The following is a 20,215-nucleotide window of genomic DNA, read 5'->3' as shown; positions in this document are numbered from 1 at the left end:
GACTGTGGAAGAGAGTGCTGGATTCAGCACCAGCATATGGTAGTTGTGCAGCCACCTGAGTATTGCTTCAGCACCTGAGTGGGAGTAGGAGCTTCTTTGCAGAGGGTGACATGGTCCCTTCCTCCCATGGCAAATCCACCTTTGGTTTATCACCTGGGCACAGCTGGCCCAGGAAATATCTGCAGCCGTAAGAGCAGGAAGGAGGTCTGAACCCAGAGAGTAAAATGCAGACCCTGTACCATGGCTGTGGGGTTTGCTGCTCATTTGTGGTTGGTTGGATGGTGTAAAAATGCTCTGGATCCAGAAATGCAAGTGAAACAGAGGAATTATGTAAGAGAACTTCCAGAGGAGAAAATCCAGACAAGTCTTACTTCTTTAGAGAGAGCTGCTGGCTAGTAAGCATCACTAGATATTTCAATATAAATAGGATTTGAGGAAAACTGCAACCAGGTGCTGGTGCTGAGCACCTTCCTGTACTTGGAGGCAATCACACTGACTGAACCTGCTCACCACCCAGCCGCCTAGCCAGATAAATGAATGTATGAACTCTCCATCTGAGGATTTAGCAAGCAAAATGGCTCTCTAAGTCATAAAGTGTCAAATTCTTGCTCTTTTCTTAAGATTACTTGAAACCTCAGTCTTTGCAACAGGCTGCAGCAAGAGGGAGTACAAGAACAAAAAGGCCTCGCTGTTAATATTTATGGCAACTAAAGCAAAATCGCAACACATTTGCAGATGAATAGGAGCCCTTGTTAAAAGCTACACCAGCCTAATTTTAGGATAGCACTGGTTTGGCGTTTGATTGTGTGCAATAACAAAGGAGAGATTGCATGTTAATTAATTTAGAGGAATTATTAGTGTCAAACATAAATAGTTCAATCACCTTTCCAAAAATAGTCTGAGGAAGGGAAATGAAACTTAGTGGAAAGAAGAGGTTTTCTTCCAGTTACAGATTTTTTTCAAATATTTTGGTCACTTTTTGTCAAATGCATTGCCCCAATATAAGTAACAGGATTTGTTTATAATAAATTTGTTTATAACACTTATGTAATATAATAGTTTATTTATAATACCTATGTAGCAATTACTTATTTTTTGCTAGAAAATAAGCCATATGGCTAAATAATTTCCATTTGTTCAGTGAAACAAGAAGCACTCATTGATATATAATTACTTTGATATATATATATATATGTATATATATATAATTAGTCCCTATTTTATTTAAAGAATGAAGCATACAACTCTATTTAGAAAAACAAAACAAAACAAAACCACTTAGCTTTTTGTGATATTTACAGCTGAAAGTGATTTCTTTCCCCCTAAGGGAAACTGCAACAAGACCTGTTGTATCCTGATTTGTATATTTTTTTTTAACAGAGATTCCGTTTGAGGGAATTATGTGTAATGTCAAACTACAGTATTCATCACTCATCATGGCTTGGTAGGAATCAATGGAGCAGTGTTCTTCTTGGTCTCCCTTCATTACACAGTATTCTCTGAGAAAACTCATTATCTAAAATGAGTGTAGATTCACAAAATCCTGATTATACAAATATTTACTCGGGAAAGATTATACTCCTTTGCCTAAAAGACATTCAGATTCACAAAAGGCCAGGCTATATTATGCCCCTGCCTTATATTAAAAAATCAGCTGGTTAAGCCCACCCAGTTCTGTTTCCTTCTCTGTATCCTCTTTCATTCCTTTTTCTCCCTTCCTACTCCATCACAGCACAGGCAGTGTTGGCATAGTCCCTGAGGTGCTTCCATCACACAGGGTGCATCGTCTAGCATGTTTCAGGAGAGGAATACTGTGGAGCCAGGAAGTCTCTCAGGACCACATTTTTCACAAGTAGTCTCTGATTGCGAGTATGAAACACTCCAGGGGAAAGGATTCCTGCAGATGGCAGATTATTGCAATCACTGTCATAAGGATTTATGTCCTTGACCAAGCCCATATTTCCACCTGTCTCAGAACCTGCCCAGTCCCAAGTGAAGATTTGTGTACTCATCAATGTTTCAAGCTGTTCCTGCTTTTCTTCTCAAGGCTATATAAATCCTGAGGAAGATGCTTGCTCCACTGCAACATAAATGGCATCTACTCCTTTCACTAGATTCCAGCTTATTCTTCCTGAACCCAGAAGCAAGAACTCCCCCAATACTCTTGTGTATGTGCAGATCTCTGTCTTTGAGGCAGTTCCTCCTGGTGCACAGGAAAACCCCCAGCCACTGTTCATCCTGGCAAAGGCAGAGGCTGAAGAGGCCAGCTAAAACTTGCAAGTTTAATTTGCTCTCATGGTATCATGTTTTACATCTGCCTCCTGTTCCATGGCTCCCACAGCTTGCTCATATCCCCTCTCCCCAGGCAATACTGGACATGTGAATCAGAAGAACAGTCTCCTGGCCAGGTAGTGTAGCAGCTCTCATGGAAAACATCTCACCAGATGTTAGAGCTGCACATGTGGTATTGAAATACCAGATCAGGTGGTGCCTCAGGTCTGGGTACCAAAGAATGCAGCCTTTCCTTTCTCGTGGGCACAGCCATGGAGTTCAGCCACATCACACCAGCTTCTTTTTATCTGAGAACTCGGTCCCTGCTCCCAACTGAGAAAGCTATCCCTTACATCAAAGGACAGCGGATTATTCTTTTGTGCCAAAGACTCTGTTTCTTATCTGTGGCTGCTCAATCATCACATCATCTGTGGCAAAAGATGGCTGGCAGCAAGAATAGATTACAGCGATTTAAAATGTCTCTCTCAGATAAGTGCAGACCATGAGTATTCAAAAGTACACATAATCAGACTGTAAGTTTGACTACCACAGCTTGCCTCAGACACCAAGAGTATAAATATAGATTAGACAAATTATGGGTAGACAGGTCCATTAAAAGAGCTACTACATTATTACTTATGAAAAGTAAGGGATCAGGTGCAGTTTCTGCCATTGTTAGAATCTCCTAAACTGATAATTCCTGAAAAGAGGGCTCAGGGGAAGGCTCATACTGTATGTGTCTGTCCTGTATCCACCCACAACAAGGACTATGCTGGAGAATGTGTCTGTGGTCCTCAGGTTGGGTTCAGTATTTTCTCTCCATGACTCCAATGATTCTTGTGCATTTGCTGAAGAGCTCTGCAGGTGTAGTGTGCTCACACTGCATAAGGTGTGCTCCACCAGGCACCTCCCTGTCACTCGATGGCCACTCATCGAAACCCAGAGATAATCATCTGCCCAAACGAGACAGCTATATTGTTTCTCTGTTAGCATGAGCCACTCATTGGCATGCAAATCGCTATTACAATCCCAAGAGAAACTTCCCCTGACCTCTTACTAATTTCCTTCTTCCAAGCTCTTTTTCTGTCTCACCTACTCATCTCTGAATTTCATTCCTTTAGATAAAGCCTCCTTAAGAGACTTGTGCTGGAAGGTGACAGTTTTTAGTTGATCCTCTGTGATAGATCCACCTGGTCAATCTGTTGTATAGAAGATAAAGGATTGGGCTGATAATAAGGTAGTTCCACTGTCAATCATTACTACTTTGCTGATCATACTGTGACTCAGTTTCCTCCATTTATACAACAAAAATGGCCTTTGTGAGGAGTTTCGGGCTTAGTAAAGGAAAGGAGCTGTTTAAGTGTGAGTGTTAATGATTGTTATTACCTGACAGGCTGTAACTAATAGTAACCATTTATCTGGGAGATGGGGAAACAGGTATGCAGTTAATTGCTAGATTTAGCTGAGGTCAGGTGGTTACATTGCAGACAATCCATCATTGTTGTAAGCAGCATGAAGTTATGCCCAGCCTGAATTACTGTGAGTCTCCCTTCACCTCTGGTCCTGTGCTAATATCCCAAGACGTGTCACCAGTGAGCATTTGAGTGAAATCTCTAGAAGAATAAGGAACAAATCTGTAAATCGTTTTCTGAAATGCTCTGCCAAAAAAAAAGAACAAAATCAATAAGGTCTTCCATGTCAGGAAGGAAATGTTAAAAATATTAATTAAAAAATAAACTCTCCCGTAAATCAAATGGGAATGAGTGAGAGCAGGCAGACGGGGATAGAATAAAATACCAGTGGAACAGCATTGAATTCCCTGTAGTTTTCATGGCTGTGGGGGTTTGGAAGTGCCTGTCAAAGCTCAGAGCCCAGTCCTGCTGTGCAGGCAGTACCCAGTGGTGCTGTCTGTGGTCAGGGACCACAGCTCCCGTGGCCAGCAGACACCAGGCTCTGAAGGCAGCGCTTGGTGAGCTCCTCCGGCCACCTCTGTCACTGCTCCCCCTGCGGGGAGGGCACATACTGAGACAGGAGCACAGCTCCTGCGGGAGAAACTGCTGGTCCCAAAAGCGTGAGAGACAGCTAAAGCAACAAGGGTTTTTGTTTTTTTTTTTTTTTATTGCTGACAAACCACTGGAAGGGAATCTCCCTCTCCACCAAGTGCTGTCACTTCATTGCCGAAAGCTTGTCCCTGTCTCCATCAGCATTTATGTGGGTACATCTCTGCTGTGCATGAGTGATTTATTTAAGCATCGGCAGCTACTGTAAACGACAGCACGGTGAAGCACAAGCGGAGGAGGGTACAGAGGGGTAGAAATGCGACTTCCCCTCTGTGAAAGCAAGCACAGGTGCCTATTCAGAGCAACTCCAGTGCACTCACACCAGCCACGGGAGGAGGGAGAAAGAAAGGGTTATTTCAGAGCCTGCTCAGACCTTTAAGGCCACTTAATTATTCGAATTACAACATTTCCTCTGGGAAGACTATACACACACGCATGTACTGTTCCTCCACTTTGCACATCTGCTTCCAGTCGATGTGCGGAGGTTTCAGTATGCTGGGGAGCAGGCTGTGGGGAATTGAATTGAATTGATGGGAAGGATCGGATGATACGAGTTTGAAAGTTGGGCTAAGTCCGTCGTTGGAGTGTGTGTGAGAGGGGGAGTGAGTAACCAGCCACTCACGGCACAGGCACGGGGCGTCCTGGCGGGGCGGCCGCGGGAGGAGTGTGATGCAGAAGCGGCGAAGTGAGAGGGAGCAGAGAGAGAGCGAGCGGGAGAGGAGCGAGCTGTGACTTCCACAGAGGCAGCCGGGAGAAATCACCAGTCAGGATTTGCTCCTCTCTCTCTCCCTCTCTCTCCGATTTCAAATCAGCTCCTCCCCCGTGTGGTTGTGGCTTTGCCTTCCATCACAAGCCTCATCAGCAACACCAGTCTTGGGAAAAAAAAAAAAAAAAAAAAAAAGAAAAAAGACGGAGGAAAAATAGACAAAAGGAAAAAAGTGCAAAAGAAGATAAAGGAAACAAGAGGGAAAAAAAAAAGAAAGAGGTAAGAAGAAAGTATCTCGTCTACCCCTCGGCTGCATCTAGCACAGAAGAGTCTGAAACTTTACGTGGAGTTCTCGCCGTGTTTACCCCGCGGCGGCTGAATCGGCAGCGCCCGGCTCCCTCGCTCCTGCGCTCTCCTTCTTGCTCTTTCTCCCTCGCACTCATCAGCAGTCGGCAGCGATGGAAAAAGTTGCTGGCTGGTACCCAGCCTGGCACATTGCTCTCCTGTACTGGACATGGCTTTTTCTCTTCACTTACGGCTTTACCGGTGCAGAAATAACTTGCAGATCCTGCCGTTCCCAGGTGCAGCCGCAGCAGCAGCCGCAGCAGGGATTACTGATGCACTTGAGGACCGACAGAGGAGAAAAGGAGCAAAGGAGATTCCTCGGGGAGAAGGGAGGTGAGAGAGGGCAAGAGGCCGGCACGGAGGATGCCGGGCAGCAAGCGACCCTCGCTCCTGCTCCGGGGATGCAATTCAGCGGCTGGGAGGCACGGCGAGTGACGAGGGAGCCAGAGAAAGTGGCCGGGGAGCGCCGTCCCCGAGCGGCAGCGGCAGCCGAGGAGCCCGGGCTCCGGGGCTCCAGCGGCCGGCCGCGCTCGGTGCGGCGGCGCCGGGGCCGCAGCCCGCGGGGCTCGGCGGGGCCGGGCCCGGGCCCGGGCGGCGCCGCGGGGCGGGAGCCGGGGGACGGCGGCGCCGCCCGCTTCGGGCTGGAGGAGCTGCGGCTGGCCAGCACCACCTTCGCCCTGGCCGGAGACTCGGCGCACAACCAGGCCATGGTGCACTGGTCCGGCCACAACAGCAGCGTGAGTACCGCGGGCGGGGGCGGCTCCTCCGTGCTTTCCTCATTTCTCCTCTTCTTTTTCTCCCCCCCGCCACCCCCGGGGTGTGTGTAATCGAGGGTGGGGGGATGCTGAGTTTTTCTTCTTCTAAAGGGATTTTGCGCCTCCGGGCGCCGGGGATTGGCTTCGCTTAGCAGTGTGCAGTGGGGCAGAAGGGCTTCAAAAGGGCCATTCTTGTGGAGTAGAAAAACTTTCCGCTGCCCGCCCGCCCGCTGAGCACATCCCCCTCCCGGCCCCCTTGTCCCTCGGCCCGGAGCAGAGCGGGATCCAGCGCTGCCACCGCCCGCGGCGCGACAGGAAGGGTCCGCCTCTCTCGGGGATGCGCCTTCGCATCCAGCCCTCTCCCCAGGATAGCCCTCACGGCAGCCTGGGAGGCTCAGCTGGAAGGATGCCCAGGGAAAGCCCCTCTGCTGCTGCTTCTCCTCCTGCCAGCTGTGGAGGCCCACGTCAGCCCAGCGCATCCCCAGGCCCTGCTGATGTGGAGATGCATGAGGGCTTTAGGACTTTGCCTGTGAGGTGTCTCTCTGTAGGGGATAAAGCTGCTTTTTGCCTCTTGCCACCAAGGTGTTAAACAGGAGAGTTTTGTTTCTTCCTCATAACCTGCATGTGTCTCAGGAATAGCATCAGAACAGCTCTGAGTTGAGCCAAGCAGAACAAAACTGCCCAGAGAAGTAGGCAACTGATTTCAGGCTGGAGCCACAGTCATGACATCAAACTTACCAGGTTAACTTGGGCACTGCATCTCTCAGTCTCTGCTGCCATCCTACCTGGAGCTGAGGGCTGAGGCCCAGGGAAGGCAAGGGTAAATTTCTTGGAGTGCTCTCTGCCTGCCCTTAACTCTGCTTGTGGACCAGCAGATGTGGAGGGATCTGTCTGTCTGGATTCACCAACTTTGCCTCTTAGGGACACCAAGCAGAATGCTAATGAGAGAGAAAGGGATGCCACCACTACGTGACTACGTTGCCCATACACGTTCCCAGGAGAAAGAGGGACTTGGGCTCTCCTCTAAGGTGTCTGCATCTGTAATGCCAGGTTTCTGTCTGCTTGGCAGAAATCTTTGGCCTCTCTCAGCTTTCAGTACTAGGAGACTGATAACATTTTGAAATTATAGTCTAGTCATTATGAATTCCTTTTGGTATAGATTGTACTGAGCTACTCAATTTAGAATTGCAGCAGATGTCGTAAGGACCTCACTGTGGGGTTCAGCCCTAGTTAATTGGGACATGGTTTTATGGTCTCATCAGGAAGTTTTTAATCAATTAATTGACAGGGGAATAGTTGTCATTTCCATTTTGAAGGACTTTCCCCTTTCTTCGCAACTCAGCTAGACTATTCTTAAATAGTTGTGTGAACAGAAGCTGCCTTGTAGGAACTGAAGTCTGTTCATACAAATTGGATTGAGACTGACACTGGTTTCAAGTGACCCATTTGCTAAGAAAAAAGATTCTGATATAAAAAGTCATCCAGCAGGCAGCAGTTTCTCTGGTCTTTCACTGCCATTATGTTTCACCTGTACATTTTTCAAGACACATCTATTGTTATATATGTGTTTAGGTACACATATATTTGTGTATGTTTCTGGCTACTGTGGTAGTATGGGCTGCTGTTATCAGGGACTGATTTACTTTCTGAGTGTGTTGGTGTACAAATGTTTTCAGGCAGCTGTGGGGAAACATTTTGTTACTGTCCTTCCTGAAGAGCTGCAGGTTGCACCGTGTGCAGGGATATTATGCTCCCTCCTTCACTGCGGGGGCTCTGGCAGTGCTGTTCTGTTTCGTGCTGTGCTTGCAGCCCCCTCACAACACAGACTGGAGCTGGGGCCCAGCAGGACTTGGAGGCACAGGAGGCTTGTCCAGGCTCAGCTGAAGCAATGGTGTGTGTTCAGAGGAAGCCCAAAGTGGCACCGACCCATTGTCGGTGTGTGGAAGTTCTGAGTTCCCATCAGTGCTGGAGTTGGGAGTGGGATGGGCTAGGGGTGAAACGCTTTCCTTAGGGTACAGCATACGTAGTTTTGCATGCATGGAGGTTGCAGAGGATCCCAGTGTGCTGCTTGTGAGGATGCTGTGTAACCCCAGTGCCCTGTCTGCACTCCAGCAGCAGCAGCTGCTGGATTCCTGCTGGAGTTTCCATGCTGTGGCATGGGGATGCAACACACCTCTTCTCATTTTCATTCTTGTGTGCGCTGGAAGTGCCGCTGTCAAACACTTTTGCCTTTTGCCCTGGCAGAGGGGCAGTGTGAAGAAGATCGTAGTTTGAAGTATCTGTGTGAGGACAGGAAAAACAAAAATAAAGTTCAAAATATTTGAAATCCTGTTAGGTGGAAAAACTGGAAAATTAAAGCATTGTCACCATGAAGTTTTTGATTTGCAGTGTACCTTATCCTGTCAGCCTCACTGTGGTTCCTTTTATCCTTATTTTGGTAGTGGTGTAGATAAAATTGCAATGATGTTGTGGTGGAGAAAGAACTCCTGAAAGAACTCCTGAATTCTATACTGTGGAATTGTTCTGGGTGTTTGCAGCTTCTCTCAGGCTTGGCTGTGATTTTGAGTGTGTGCACCACTGAACTGATGGAATTTTGCTCTGAATTCACTAAGCCAGAAGTACAGTAAGAATAATAAATAATAGTAAAAGTTGTCCAAGTTTAACTCCATCAACATAAATTGTTTTAGATCAGTGCTTATTTTGGCTCATTTGGTTATTTTAGGATTTTAGGTACTTTCTGTACAGTTTGCTCTCCAGATCCACATTCATATCCGTACACTTGGAGCATGCTCTGCTTATCTGTAATGACACAGTTCACATATTCTCTAATCTCTCCTGTGTACCTTGTTTCACTTAATGGAGTCAGCAGGAGTTCCCCAGAGGAGAGCATAGGTGTAGCAAGACTGGCTTGTCAGATGACTGATGAGAATGAAATCAGGAGTGTATCCGTGTTACATTAAAATACAGGTGGGCCTCAGGCTTTTTCTGACTCCAGTGGAGGTGTGTGAGGCCACACAAAGCTGTCCTGCATCTCCACAATCCTGAGCTCTTTCAGTCTGCAAGACAGAGAAGAGTGGCTGCAGCAAAAGTGGCTGCCAAAAAGGGTCTTTGCACTGAGTGCTGGACTGTCTGGGATGATCCAAGAAGGTGTTAACTGGCCCAAGCCAGCACCCTGCCTGAAATCAGTTTGGCAATATAATAAGAGCCTAGACTATTGAGTCTGTAAATAAGTCCTGGCAGTACTTACCTGCATTGTTGCATCCTGAGCATCTTTCCACTGGCCCCTATAAAACTGGAGTAAAAAGTCATAGGTCCTGAAATCTTAAATCTCTGCTGCAAGATACACAAGTGAGATCTCTGCCTTTTTGCACCGCTGTGAAATGTCATCAATGGTGTGGAAGTTGGCAGGTTTCCTAGCTCATGGAGATACCAAACGTGTTGCTGTTGCGGTGTGTCCTGACACTGTAGGTTTGGAATCTCTGTAGCTCCCTTAATGCCATGCTATGGACTAGGGGAAAAGAGCTAGCAGAGATTTATGGAGCTAAAAGAGAGACCTGGCTTTAATGGAGAGAACCAAATCTCTAGGTGATGTCCATAATGAGCTTTTGGGATAGAGATGCTTTTCAGAGCTTATCAAAAATGAAGACTGCTTCTGTCCTAAGTTGGCTTGGAGCAAGATCAGTGCCTTATTTGTTAATTTGAAAGTTTTCTGGAAAAAGAGAAAAAAAAAATGGAGGAGGTTGAAAGGTAAAGGAGATTGACTGAGTGCCTTGGTGCTACAGCTGGTGCTTTAATGTGGTGCTGTGAAAGAAAGCAGCATGGGTTTCACAGTCATTTATTATAATATTAGTTTACTGTTGCCTTGCACTGGACAAAGTGCTCTCATGAGCTGGATATTGGTGTGGATCTCAAATTGTGTGGCATAGAATTTAAGCACGTACTTGACTTTATACCTGGGGATTGACTTTTGTGTGAGCATGATACCTTTAAACAGCTGGTTCAAGCTTCTGTGATTTACATGGTTGGAAAGACAAAGCTGAGCTCCTCATAGGTCCTCTGCAGCAGCAGATCCTCAGCAGACTGATGGAGACACAGAGGTGGAGCTGGGAGTAGATGCAAAACAACCACGGCCAGACAGGTTTTGTATTCCACCCACAGCAGAAGATTGATACAGCTGAAGGGTCCAGTGCAGGATGGAGCCTGTAAGGTCATCATTGCTCTTGTCAGGTGATTACAACAGACAGCAGGGGAAGAGTTAGGTCTCTTATGGGAGAGCTTTTAGGCAAGATAAAACTGCATTAGGTATTGCTTGCAAGATATTACTTATTGTTACTGACAGGACAAACAGGGCACAGGTAAGGCAGAATAATGATGCACCTGTATATTTCCAGTGCACTCAATTTTTGTCCTGGACAAAGTAGTTGTGAATAAACTGGTGCTGGGTTTTCAGCTGAAGTGTTCAGACCAACTTTGATGGTAAATGAGGAATGTAAATGAGGAATGTAAGTGAGGAATTTCAAGAATGGCACATAGTACTCCATCCGACAGCCATGACTGATCAAACTACAAACACGTACAAACAGCTGAGGGTCTATCATCCTTCTATTCTTTACCCTTCTGTTGCCTTCTTCCTTTTTGGGTAGCTGTTCCAAGCCTTTTTCTCCTGACTGTTGGAAACTTGTCTGATTTCTGTTCTAATGTTGCCATTGGGCAATTTAGATTAATTTTTTTTCAGCTGTATATGTTCCTTTTAATTGAAGTTATTTTCCCTCCCTGGCACTTACATTCCCTGGAATTATTTTACAGACAGTGATGATATTCCCTTTCAGCCTCTGGTTTGCTAAATCAAGCAAGCACTCTTCTTTCTGTATCTGCTTGTACAACAGGTTGTAGAGAGTGAAATCTGAATTTCTAAGAGTCAGGTTCCCAAGAACTCAAATTTCAATCTGATTTTTGTTTTTGATGAATGAAGATGATAGCAAATATATTCTTTTCTACAAGTGAGGCAGTAAAGGCATGGGCAAAATACCTTAAATTGCCAGTGTTCTGTTCAGTCTAGAAGGGGGGACCATAATAAAAATGTATTTTTTTTTAATATTTCACTTGGAGACTTTGCCCAAATGTCATGTTCATGCAAGAGGTTATAGTTGCTAGCCACTGCCTTTCTCTTGTTGACAGAGCTGTGGCTCCAGAGTAAAACTTAGGGGTGCCAGCATCATCCCATGAGTGACCAGCATTTTGTTGTATGATGCTGTGATAGCCCATCACTCCCTTCCTCCCGTGGCAATTGAATAATTACAAAGGCGGAATTTTAAGGTAATGAATGTGGATGTGGAGCCCAGAGCCAGATGCTCAGTGAGACCCACGGTGAGGAATGACCCTAGTGTCAGTTTCTTCGTATTGAGATTGATTCCTATGGTGCTGAAAACAGCTGCCAAAAAAGATTCATGCAAGGAGGATTGGCATTAATATAATTCAGTGAGATGGAGTCTGTATTATGTACACATTACAAGAATATATAATAGTATTAAGAGTATAATGCACCGGATGCTGGGACTGTTTCAGGCTAATCTCTTGCTAGAGCTATCGAGAATATATTTTGGAAGGGCTGAATAAAAAGTGAGGAAACAATAATGGGAATTAAACCACCAAAAAAAAAATCAAATCAAATTAAAATACTGCTAAAAGTCCATTGTTTCAAATTTTCAAATTTTTGTTTTCTTGATTATATTCAGTACTGTTGGATAATAAATTACTTCACATCCATTCTAGATATGAAATCTCCTCTAAATTTCCTGTAACTGCATAGGACTTTATTCCTTTAACCAGAGGTCTCAAGTTTTTTTGGTTTTTTTTTTTTTTGTTTTTGTTTTTGTTTTTTGTTTTTGTTTTTGTTTTTGTTTTTGTTTTTGTTTTCTTGTGGGTGTGTGTTTATATTTTCAAAAAATGACTCAACGACCATAGTATTTCTTTATTCTGTGTTGCAGTCCATCTCTAGATATATTTCTTGACTGGATGAAACACAGGCTTTTCATATACAGAATATGAAATAGGATACATGGGAAATTGTTAATAAGAAGAGCCATGCTCTGAGAGAAAGCAGTAAGTGAAAGAGAATCTGTGAGGACTGGAAGAAAGGCTTGTCATTGTGTGATGCTGGCCTCTGTGAAAGAGTTTGGGAGATGGTGAGGAGCTTCTGCCGCTGACAGGTGGGATATGCAAATCCCATCACAAGGGAAGATTAAGGAGAATAATGGAAGAGCTCTGACGGCTGCAACTGGCATTCATGCAACATCGAGAGGCTATAAAGTGTGTAAAGCAATCGGGTTATAGCTTTCAATCTTCTTCATACAGTACTTTGTAATAGAAAATGGGTTTCTCCCTTTCCTCCTGGCTTCAGATAAGATGTTTGTATTTCCCTAACGTGGTGACCACGGTGAAGTCAGTCCAGAGGGGGAAGCAAGGAGGTCAGAAGTCTTTAATTCATTCTGGAGGGGTTAGAGACCCATTCAGTTGTGACACAGCTTTACATATGAAGGGCTGCAAGGTCAGCATTGGCCTTGGACAATCTCACATCCTCTGGGCCTTTCCTGCCACGGCAGAGTGAATACAGCCCTGGCGTTGTGCAGAGCTCCAGCGAGGGGAATGAAGCTGCCCCAATAAAGACTTCTTTCTCTGGAAAATGCTGTTGTAGCTTGGCCAGAGCATTTTGTAGGTTCATATTGATTTTCCTTTGATTCCAAGGCTCCTGAGAAATAGCTCTCAACAAGTCCAAATCATGAAAGTTTAAATGCAGCATTTTTTGTTTTGAATCAGGCAACATTTTTTGAATGGGTTTCCGATTCTTATATTCTACATTTTAAAATAATGCAGTGCTACAAAAACCTTGATTCAGTGTGCTGGACACCTGAGATGGCATTACCTCTGGCTGCTGCTTCACAGAGTAAGGGCCTCCTGTGGGAACTATGTCCTGCCTGATGTCCAGGTATGGGAATTACACAGCATCTCAAACTGGTTTTGTCTATATTTAGGTAACTGCTGTTATCCTAAAAGCTGTGTGTACTGGATCCTGTTCATCTAGATGCAAAGCTGCATTCAGGTTTACATTTCCAAAGAGGAAAAAAAAATTAAGACTGACATGAGGTGCTTTTTTTCCTCAATTATTTTTTTATACCTGGCCAGCAAACCAAAAAATCAATGACTCCCACAGCTCTAATTGACATTTCTGTGTTAAATGAAAATGGACCTTGATTCCAATTCAAATGGCAGCACTGGGTGATAAAGTAATTTTTTTGGAATTTTCAGTGCATATAAAAGTTGATGCAGTAAAATGATTTTTGTGCCACTTGGAATTTTTTTTGGCTGTATCTTAAATCAAACAACAGTTAATGTAAGAGCCCTTAATCCCTAATTCTCAGTGCTGGTAACACAATAACACTTTTACTTAGTACTGTACTTTCTCTCCTTGGGGAACATAAAAGTACTTTCAGAAGGAGCAGGATATTTTAGGATATGTCCTAAAATGTAATTTCTTCCTTTTAGAGGGTCTGTAAGAACTTAATTTAACCTCCCATTGTGTCCCTCAGTGTAGGAGTGTTCTCTTGTGACTGCACACTGGCTGTTGGAGCTGCCATGCCAGGCACATGCTCAGGGCAGCTGTGCTGAGGTGCCCCTGATGTGGGGTGAGTGGGGAGCAGGGGCTTGAGGAAACAGTGGAGATTTAGGTGGAAGAAGGAAGTTTCAGCTCTTCCAGCAGCTGTGGGGGGATGTCAATGGCAAGCAGCTCCAACTGGAACAGCCCAAACCAGGACAGGGCATCCCGTGCGCTCTCCCCGTGCCGCGTTTGGGGCAGAACTGTTTCTGCAGGGGCAGGAAGGTCAGGGGAGTCATGGACCTTGTGATTTCTCTTCCCTGCTGGGAAATCTCCAGAGATAACCCCTTCATCTCATCTGGGCTTTTGGGGTGGAAACCCACAAATGGGAAGCTCTTGGTAACTTACACCGCCAGGTCCCAGCCCAGTGTCAGTGTTCACATCCTAATTGGATGAGGTTTGGGGTCACCTTTGCTGCTGATCATGTAAGGACAGCAGTGCCATGAGCTCTTGCAGATAATGTTCATGTACTTCTTGAGGAGGAAGTGCAAAGCTCCTTAGAAAATCTCAGGCTGTATAGATAACCCAACAGAGATATCCCATGTCATTTCTCAAATGTTTCTTTTTCTCCTCCCATTCTCACCTCCCCCACTAAATTTAAGGTGGATATAATAATTCAAGGGAAATATTTTATATAACAAACGTAGGCATGTTTTTATCTCCATAAATTTTCCCTGCTTAATATGTAATTTTTTCAGGTGCACTTTTTTATGGGGGTTGAAGTAATCATAAAGGTCCTAATTCAGAAAGCAATGAGAAATTCCTCACTAATGTGGAAATGGACACCATTTAATCATTTGGACTTTGCCTGGAAAATTTTTCTTTTAACTACAAAGTATAATTTCAGTATATGAAAGAGGTCATATGCTCCCTTTCTGTGTGTGTCACTGGGTCAGTTTAAATCTTTAGAAACAGCTTAATGTGCCCTGCCTTGGCCAAAAACTGTGCCAGTATCTTTCACTGAATATTCTCTGAAAACAAACGTAGGAAAAGTGAATTCCATTGACTATTCAAATGAGTATTTGAGGACTCTATTAAGTATTTACTTATAGGTAAGTGTAAATATATTTTTCTGATGTAAAAAGAATACTTATGCTGAAAATCAAGCTCTGTATGCCAAAGAACATGATAGAGAAAATGAATTTGCTTTCCATTGCTTTCAATTGAGTTTTCCAAGAAAAAAAAAAACATTCCTGTAGATGAAAGATAAAATCTTTAAATTAATCATTATTGGAATCATAATCAAATTTTGGATATGGTTATCTGCAAATAAAAGTGAGATCTTACTTTGACCGAAACTTTAGAATTTTTTTTTTTTTAATAGGACAGGCTAAACAACTTATTAATAGATGCATCAGCAAAGCAGGAGATACATTAAACTTAATTTCAAAATGCACAAGTCCTTGGCAAAAGTCCACCATGTTAGAGAAGTTTGGGGAGTGATTATTCCCTGAGTTGTTACTCTGGCTGAGGATTGAACCATGGGGAGGGACTGCACTACACCTTCTCCATTTGTGTTCATGTTTCCACACACCCCCTCAATATATTAAGGATAACAGAACCTGGGCCACAGATGAGAAGAGAATAGATCTGGCTTACATAGATCTGGACTTAGCCTGGATCCAGTGACCTTGTGTCACTACAGATGAGCTGATGAAGTTTAGTAGCAAATATTTAGGCTATTGTAACTGAAGGATGCTTTGACGCAGATCTGTGTGTTTGTTTCAATAACAAATGCCTGTTTAATTGTGTATCCTTGAAAACAAACAAAAATAAACAAAATTATTCTTCAGCTCATTTTTAGACAAAAAGCTTCCAGTTTGGTGTTGCCTTCCATTTTATTTTCAACTTTTCTAAGATGGTATGTGATCTTTCTTTTTTCTCCAGAAACTTGTCATCCACTCCAAAAGAACTAATTTTAAAGTTGTTAAAGGAGTGAATGTGGTTGATTCCAGCTGTCTGATTCCCCAGTCTGTGCCTGTGGCTGTGGCCAAGGCATGATGGTAGGACCCTGCCATCCCACCTGTGATGGAGGGAGTTGGACCATGGACCCCTACAAGAGCTGAGGAAAGGAGACCCAGCTCTGCACTCCTGTGCCATGCACCAGGCTCCTGGCATCATTTTTTCCCCTCCTTAACACTGGGTTCAGCAGTGACTGAAATCTCTGTTACTGTCATGATGCTGCAGGCTGGGATCCCATCAGGTGGAGAGAGACTCAGCAGCTCCCATAGCTCCCATGGGAACGTGAGTTCTTCCTCCCTGCAAACGTGTGCTGCATCCTCCTCCTCCTCCTCATCAGCCACCCACAGCCCTGCCTGTTGATGCTGTTGCCTGGCGACTGCCCTGTGATGGGCAGCTTGGAGGGGAGCAGTGACTAAACAACCTGAACTGGCTTCTGAAAGCAGCGATTTCATTGTAATGTGACAGGCAGTGACAGCTCAGACAGCAACACATTCTGAGTGTGATTCCTGAAAAAAAAAGGATAAACAGTAAACACACGAGGAGAGAGCCACGCACACCTGTGCGTAGGTGTGCGAGCGCTGATGCTTTCCCTTGGTGCAGAAGGGCTGGGAAGGCAAGTAGGTGTTTCTGTATTAATGGAGGGTGCACAAAACCCTAGTAAGTGTCATGATGAACAGGTCAGACCACGAGGCAGGGCAGCCTGCACTGATGCTGTCAAACATGAGCTCCCTGGGCAGCAGTTAAACAGGATCCTGCAGGTGTTGGCAGCAGGGCGCTGCGTGGGCAGCAGGAATAACACTCCTTCCAGAGGGGAACACCTGGAGGCTTCAGCAGGAAGGAGGTGGTCCTGCTATGTCCACCTGCCATATCCCTGCCTGCCTGCCAGCTGGACAAGTACAGGCACAAGGATGCAGGCTGTCATTACATGGTAAAAGTTTGGCTGTACACAAGGTATAGATACAGGATGCAGTGAAGCAAATAACATTCATACTGATGGTTTGTCTGATCTGTGCATGGATTCAGAGGGAGAAAATGAATGTTTCTGGTGCTTCTCACTTGCTTCTCAAGCTCTCCTTTTAGTTTTGTCCCAGGTATAATTGTCTACCACATCCTGTTTGGGTGTTGGTCCCTTCCAGCCCTCCTTGGGAGCCAACTCTGTCTTGACAGTTTTATTGCACCTGAGCTTTTCACCACGGCAAACAGAGGAGGTGAAATACTGCTGTAGTGCAAGTGAACATTACATTTCTCTTAAAGCAGAGTTAACCAAAGAGATTTTGATGTTTCCTAGAACTTCTAATGTGATGTTAAGTGTAACAGATATTTCCAGGAAATGTTTGTGCTCTGGATTATCTGCCTGTGTTTTGATGGCTGTGCATGTCCTTTTTAAATTGCTGTCAGTGTCTGTCCTGGGTACAGCAGCACAAATTTTCTTCAGTGCTATTCAAGTTGTTAAGGCAGGCTTATCAGTGAGGCATCTGAGGGATGGCTTTGAAGTGAAATAAGAAAACAAATCCCAAACTACTTTCCAAAGATCCTTCCAAAAAGAGTTAAGAGATCACCAGTGTTCCTGTCAGACTGAAAGAGAAATGCACACACAAAGAGAAGAAAATTTCATTGCCTGCCTTTCTCTATCCTTCCTATATCTCCTATCTCCATTGCATCTGGCACTTTCTCAGGATGAAGTAGTTGAGGAGAAATGTGGAGTCTGTGCCTTTTCCACTCACATAAATCAGTATTCATCTAAGCCAAGAACTGCTTTGAGGCAAGCAGAAGAATCCATCTCTATTCCTTTTTGACACTGAGGTATTGAAAGGCCAGGCAGAAAGAGTAATTTCTGAGAAATCTTGCATTTGGCAAGGTGAATTTTGGTATGAAACAAACCTTTATGAGCAAGTAGGGGAAAGAAATACTTTGAGAAATTTTATGAGGAGCAGAGAATATTGTACAAAAGAATCAGCATCTCATTACAAAATGTTACTCAGGAAACCTGCACTTAATCCTTCATATAGAGATAATTTTGTTTAAATAAGGACATATGTGGAGATTGTTGCTGGAGAGAGTTCAAAGAAGAGGAAAGATGTCTGTAATTTTGGGCTTCTGCTTAAATATATGGCATTGTGTGGTTGATGTCTGAACTGGGATGACACACGACAAATTAAATTTTAACTCATTAGTAAATTTTCCTCCTAACAAGCTACTCAGATGATCCAGAAATACATTATGCAGTAGCAGCTGCTAGGAGATGAAAATATTTCATTGTAGCAATACATGGTATAATGAAGGATGGGGAATGAATGCAGTAGCGCAATAAGGACAGAAGAAGATGGATGACACATAGTCTTAAATATTCACTCTCAGTGTTGAGTTTACACAGGACAGATGACGTCAGTAAATTGAAAACACCACTGAGACACTTAAGTCATGAAATACTAATATTAGAGCCACTTGGGGAAAGAAAGTTGTCAGGGGGAAGAAAGTTGTCAGAAGAATTTTCTGTTAGAAAATACGGTTAGTCAAAATCAGAAAATTTCTTGGAGGTATGTCATTTTCAGTGACATTTTCTACACTAAAACACCAACCAAAATGGTCTGCATTCTGATAGTGTCAAAGGCTGTAATGGGAAACCTTGCCCATTGACTTGCTGTGGCACCAAGATAATGACAACATGGTGGGCACATATTCTATACCACATAGAAAACAATAAGTATAAAAGTTCCTCGTTCCTCTGTCCTCTTTGACCCTCACTTCTGGTAATGGGCCCTGTGTATTCTTGGGCCATGTGTGTTTAAAATGGTATTTTTCTGCCCTGAAGAGATTTGGGTTCCTTGTCTCTCCTCTTTGCTGAATCTCTTCAGTTGCCTGGAGGGCATCACCATAGGATTTTTGCTGAAGTTCTTGGGGCACTGAAGGTGCTGCAGGGAGGCAAGTCAGAGGGTAGTCTTAAAGGCTCAAATGTTTTCCTTTTATAACCAATTATGGTGATTTTATCACTGATAATCATTGAAGTGTCCAAAGCCACATCTCGCTGTATATTTTAAATTAACGTTTAATGATCTGACATTATAGAGAGGAAATGATTTAGTGTTATTGACTATCAGGTGAAAAATATTTACTGATACTCATGGGAAATTTAATGATCTTGCCTTTCCCTCTTGGGACTGAAACCAAGCCTGTCTGAATTCCTCAGAACAGAAATGCTGGCTTCTGACACATTCAGATGGAGACTGTAGCTAGGAAGGTGGTTTTAAAATTAATCTTGGCAATATTTTGCCATAAGATGATCTTTATTGGCTGCTGTAAAGTTACGGTGAAGGGAACTTGAATATCAGATATTGCTTTTTGTTCCTGAAACAGTCTTAGCTTTCACTGAGGATAGCTCTGTGGAAAATCAGAAGTGTGGCAGCTTCACCGTTTGTTAACTAGAACAGAAACTCAAGGGGAGAATGAATTGCAAGAGAAACATTTTTGAAAGCCCAAATAGCTGTTTTTTCACCATTCTGACCCCTTCCCCTGCTGAGCAGATTGATAGCCGAGATCCCAAGGTGCACAATTTCCACTCAGGCAGAGCCTCCTGAAGGTGTTAATCGCTGACAGTGTTTCCGCGTGGAACAAGGAGATGTCTCCTCTGTGTTAATTGCAATTGATGTACGATGTTTCTCTTTCAAGCACTGAGATGCTTTAAAGAGAAATGTTTGATTCCTGGTTTAAAGAACTGTTTCAGCCATGCTCTGGGAGGCAGATGCAGCCGCCTCAGTGCAGCAAGTGTCCAAGGAATGCTCGGAGTGCTTTATGTAGGAGTCAGATAACTGGATTGCAGTGGGTAAGGTGGATGTTTTGGATGTTTGCTGCTGCTTTTAATGTGTGAACAGGAGATAAGGAGCAGCAGAAACACGGGGTTTACAGACCCATTGATTATGCGATCATTCCATTCAGCCAAGTAAAATTTTTTTGTGATTTCGACAATTAACTTTTGAAAGGGAAAAAAAAAGAACTATGAAGAAGATACAGATGGGCACAAACACAGGAGATGAGCATTGATTTTAGGGTATGGGGAGAAGCAGAAGAAGGCAATTTGAAGGAAGATGGGGGAAGCTCTCAGGATGTCAACAGGCCCTTGAGAGGGACCCATCTGTCTGCGATTTCCTGTCCTCTCAGGTGGAAGGAGTGAGTAAGGACCAGGAAGGGATATGAGGGATAAGTGTGATAATCGAGGGTATTTTGTGGAAGTTTGTGAAGCTTTAAGTAGTCAGCTGACAGTTTCTTGCAGCAGAGAAGCTGAACCATGGTTGTCGGTTAGTTTTGAAAAGCTGATGCTGAGTTATCTTAATTGAAAGAAAACCCACTGCAGTCTAAAATGTTTTCTACCACTGAAGAACCAGTGCTGGGGGAGAAATGTGTTCTAACCAGGTAGGAAACCTTTCTGTTTGTGGGTCAATGTGAAGTGGAGAATGAGAGAAGAGCTAGT

General features: G+C 44.1%; 1 protein-coding gene across 3 annotated transcripts in view; it reads left to right on the top strand.

The window, feature by feature from the left end:
* The first annotated feature begins 4,755 nt into the window (after positions 1-4,755).
* LOC100226716 (VPS10 domain-containing receptor SorCS1) overlaps positions 4,756-20,215 on the top strand; it is a 258,047-nt gene continuing 242,587 nt past the window's right edge. For all 3 annotated transcript variants that reach the window (XM_030276370.4, XM_041717188.2, XM_030276368.4), the window contains exon 1: positions 4,756-6,119. In XM_030276370.4, coding sequence (XP_030132230.4) covers positions 5,496-6,119 — 624 coding nt within the window. In that variant the 5' untranslated portion in view covers positions 4,756-5,495. The remainder of the gene's footprint in view (positions 6,120-20,215) is intronic.

This window comes from Taeniopygia guttata, chromosome 6 (genome assembly GCF_048771995.1).
Source record: "Taeniopygia guttata chromosome 6, bTaeGut7.mat, whole genome shotgun sequence".
Taxonomy (NCBI): Eukaryota; Metazoa; Chordata; class Aves; order Passeriformes; family Estrildidae; genus Taeniopygia; species Taeniopygia guttata.
Note: the sequence above shows the minus strand (reverse complement) of the source record. Positions and strands in the feature narration are given on the sequence as shown.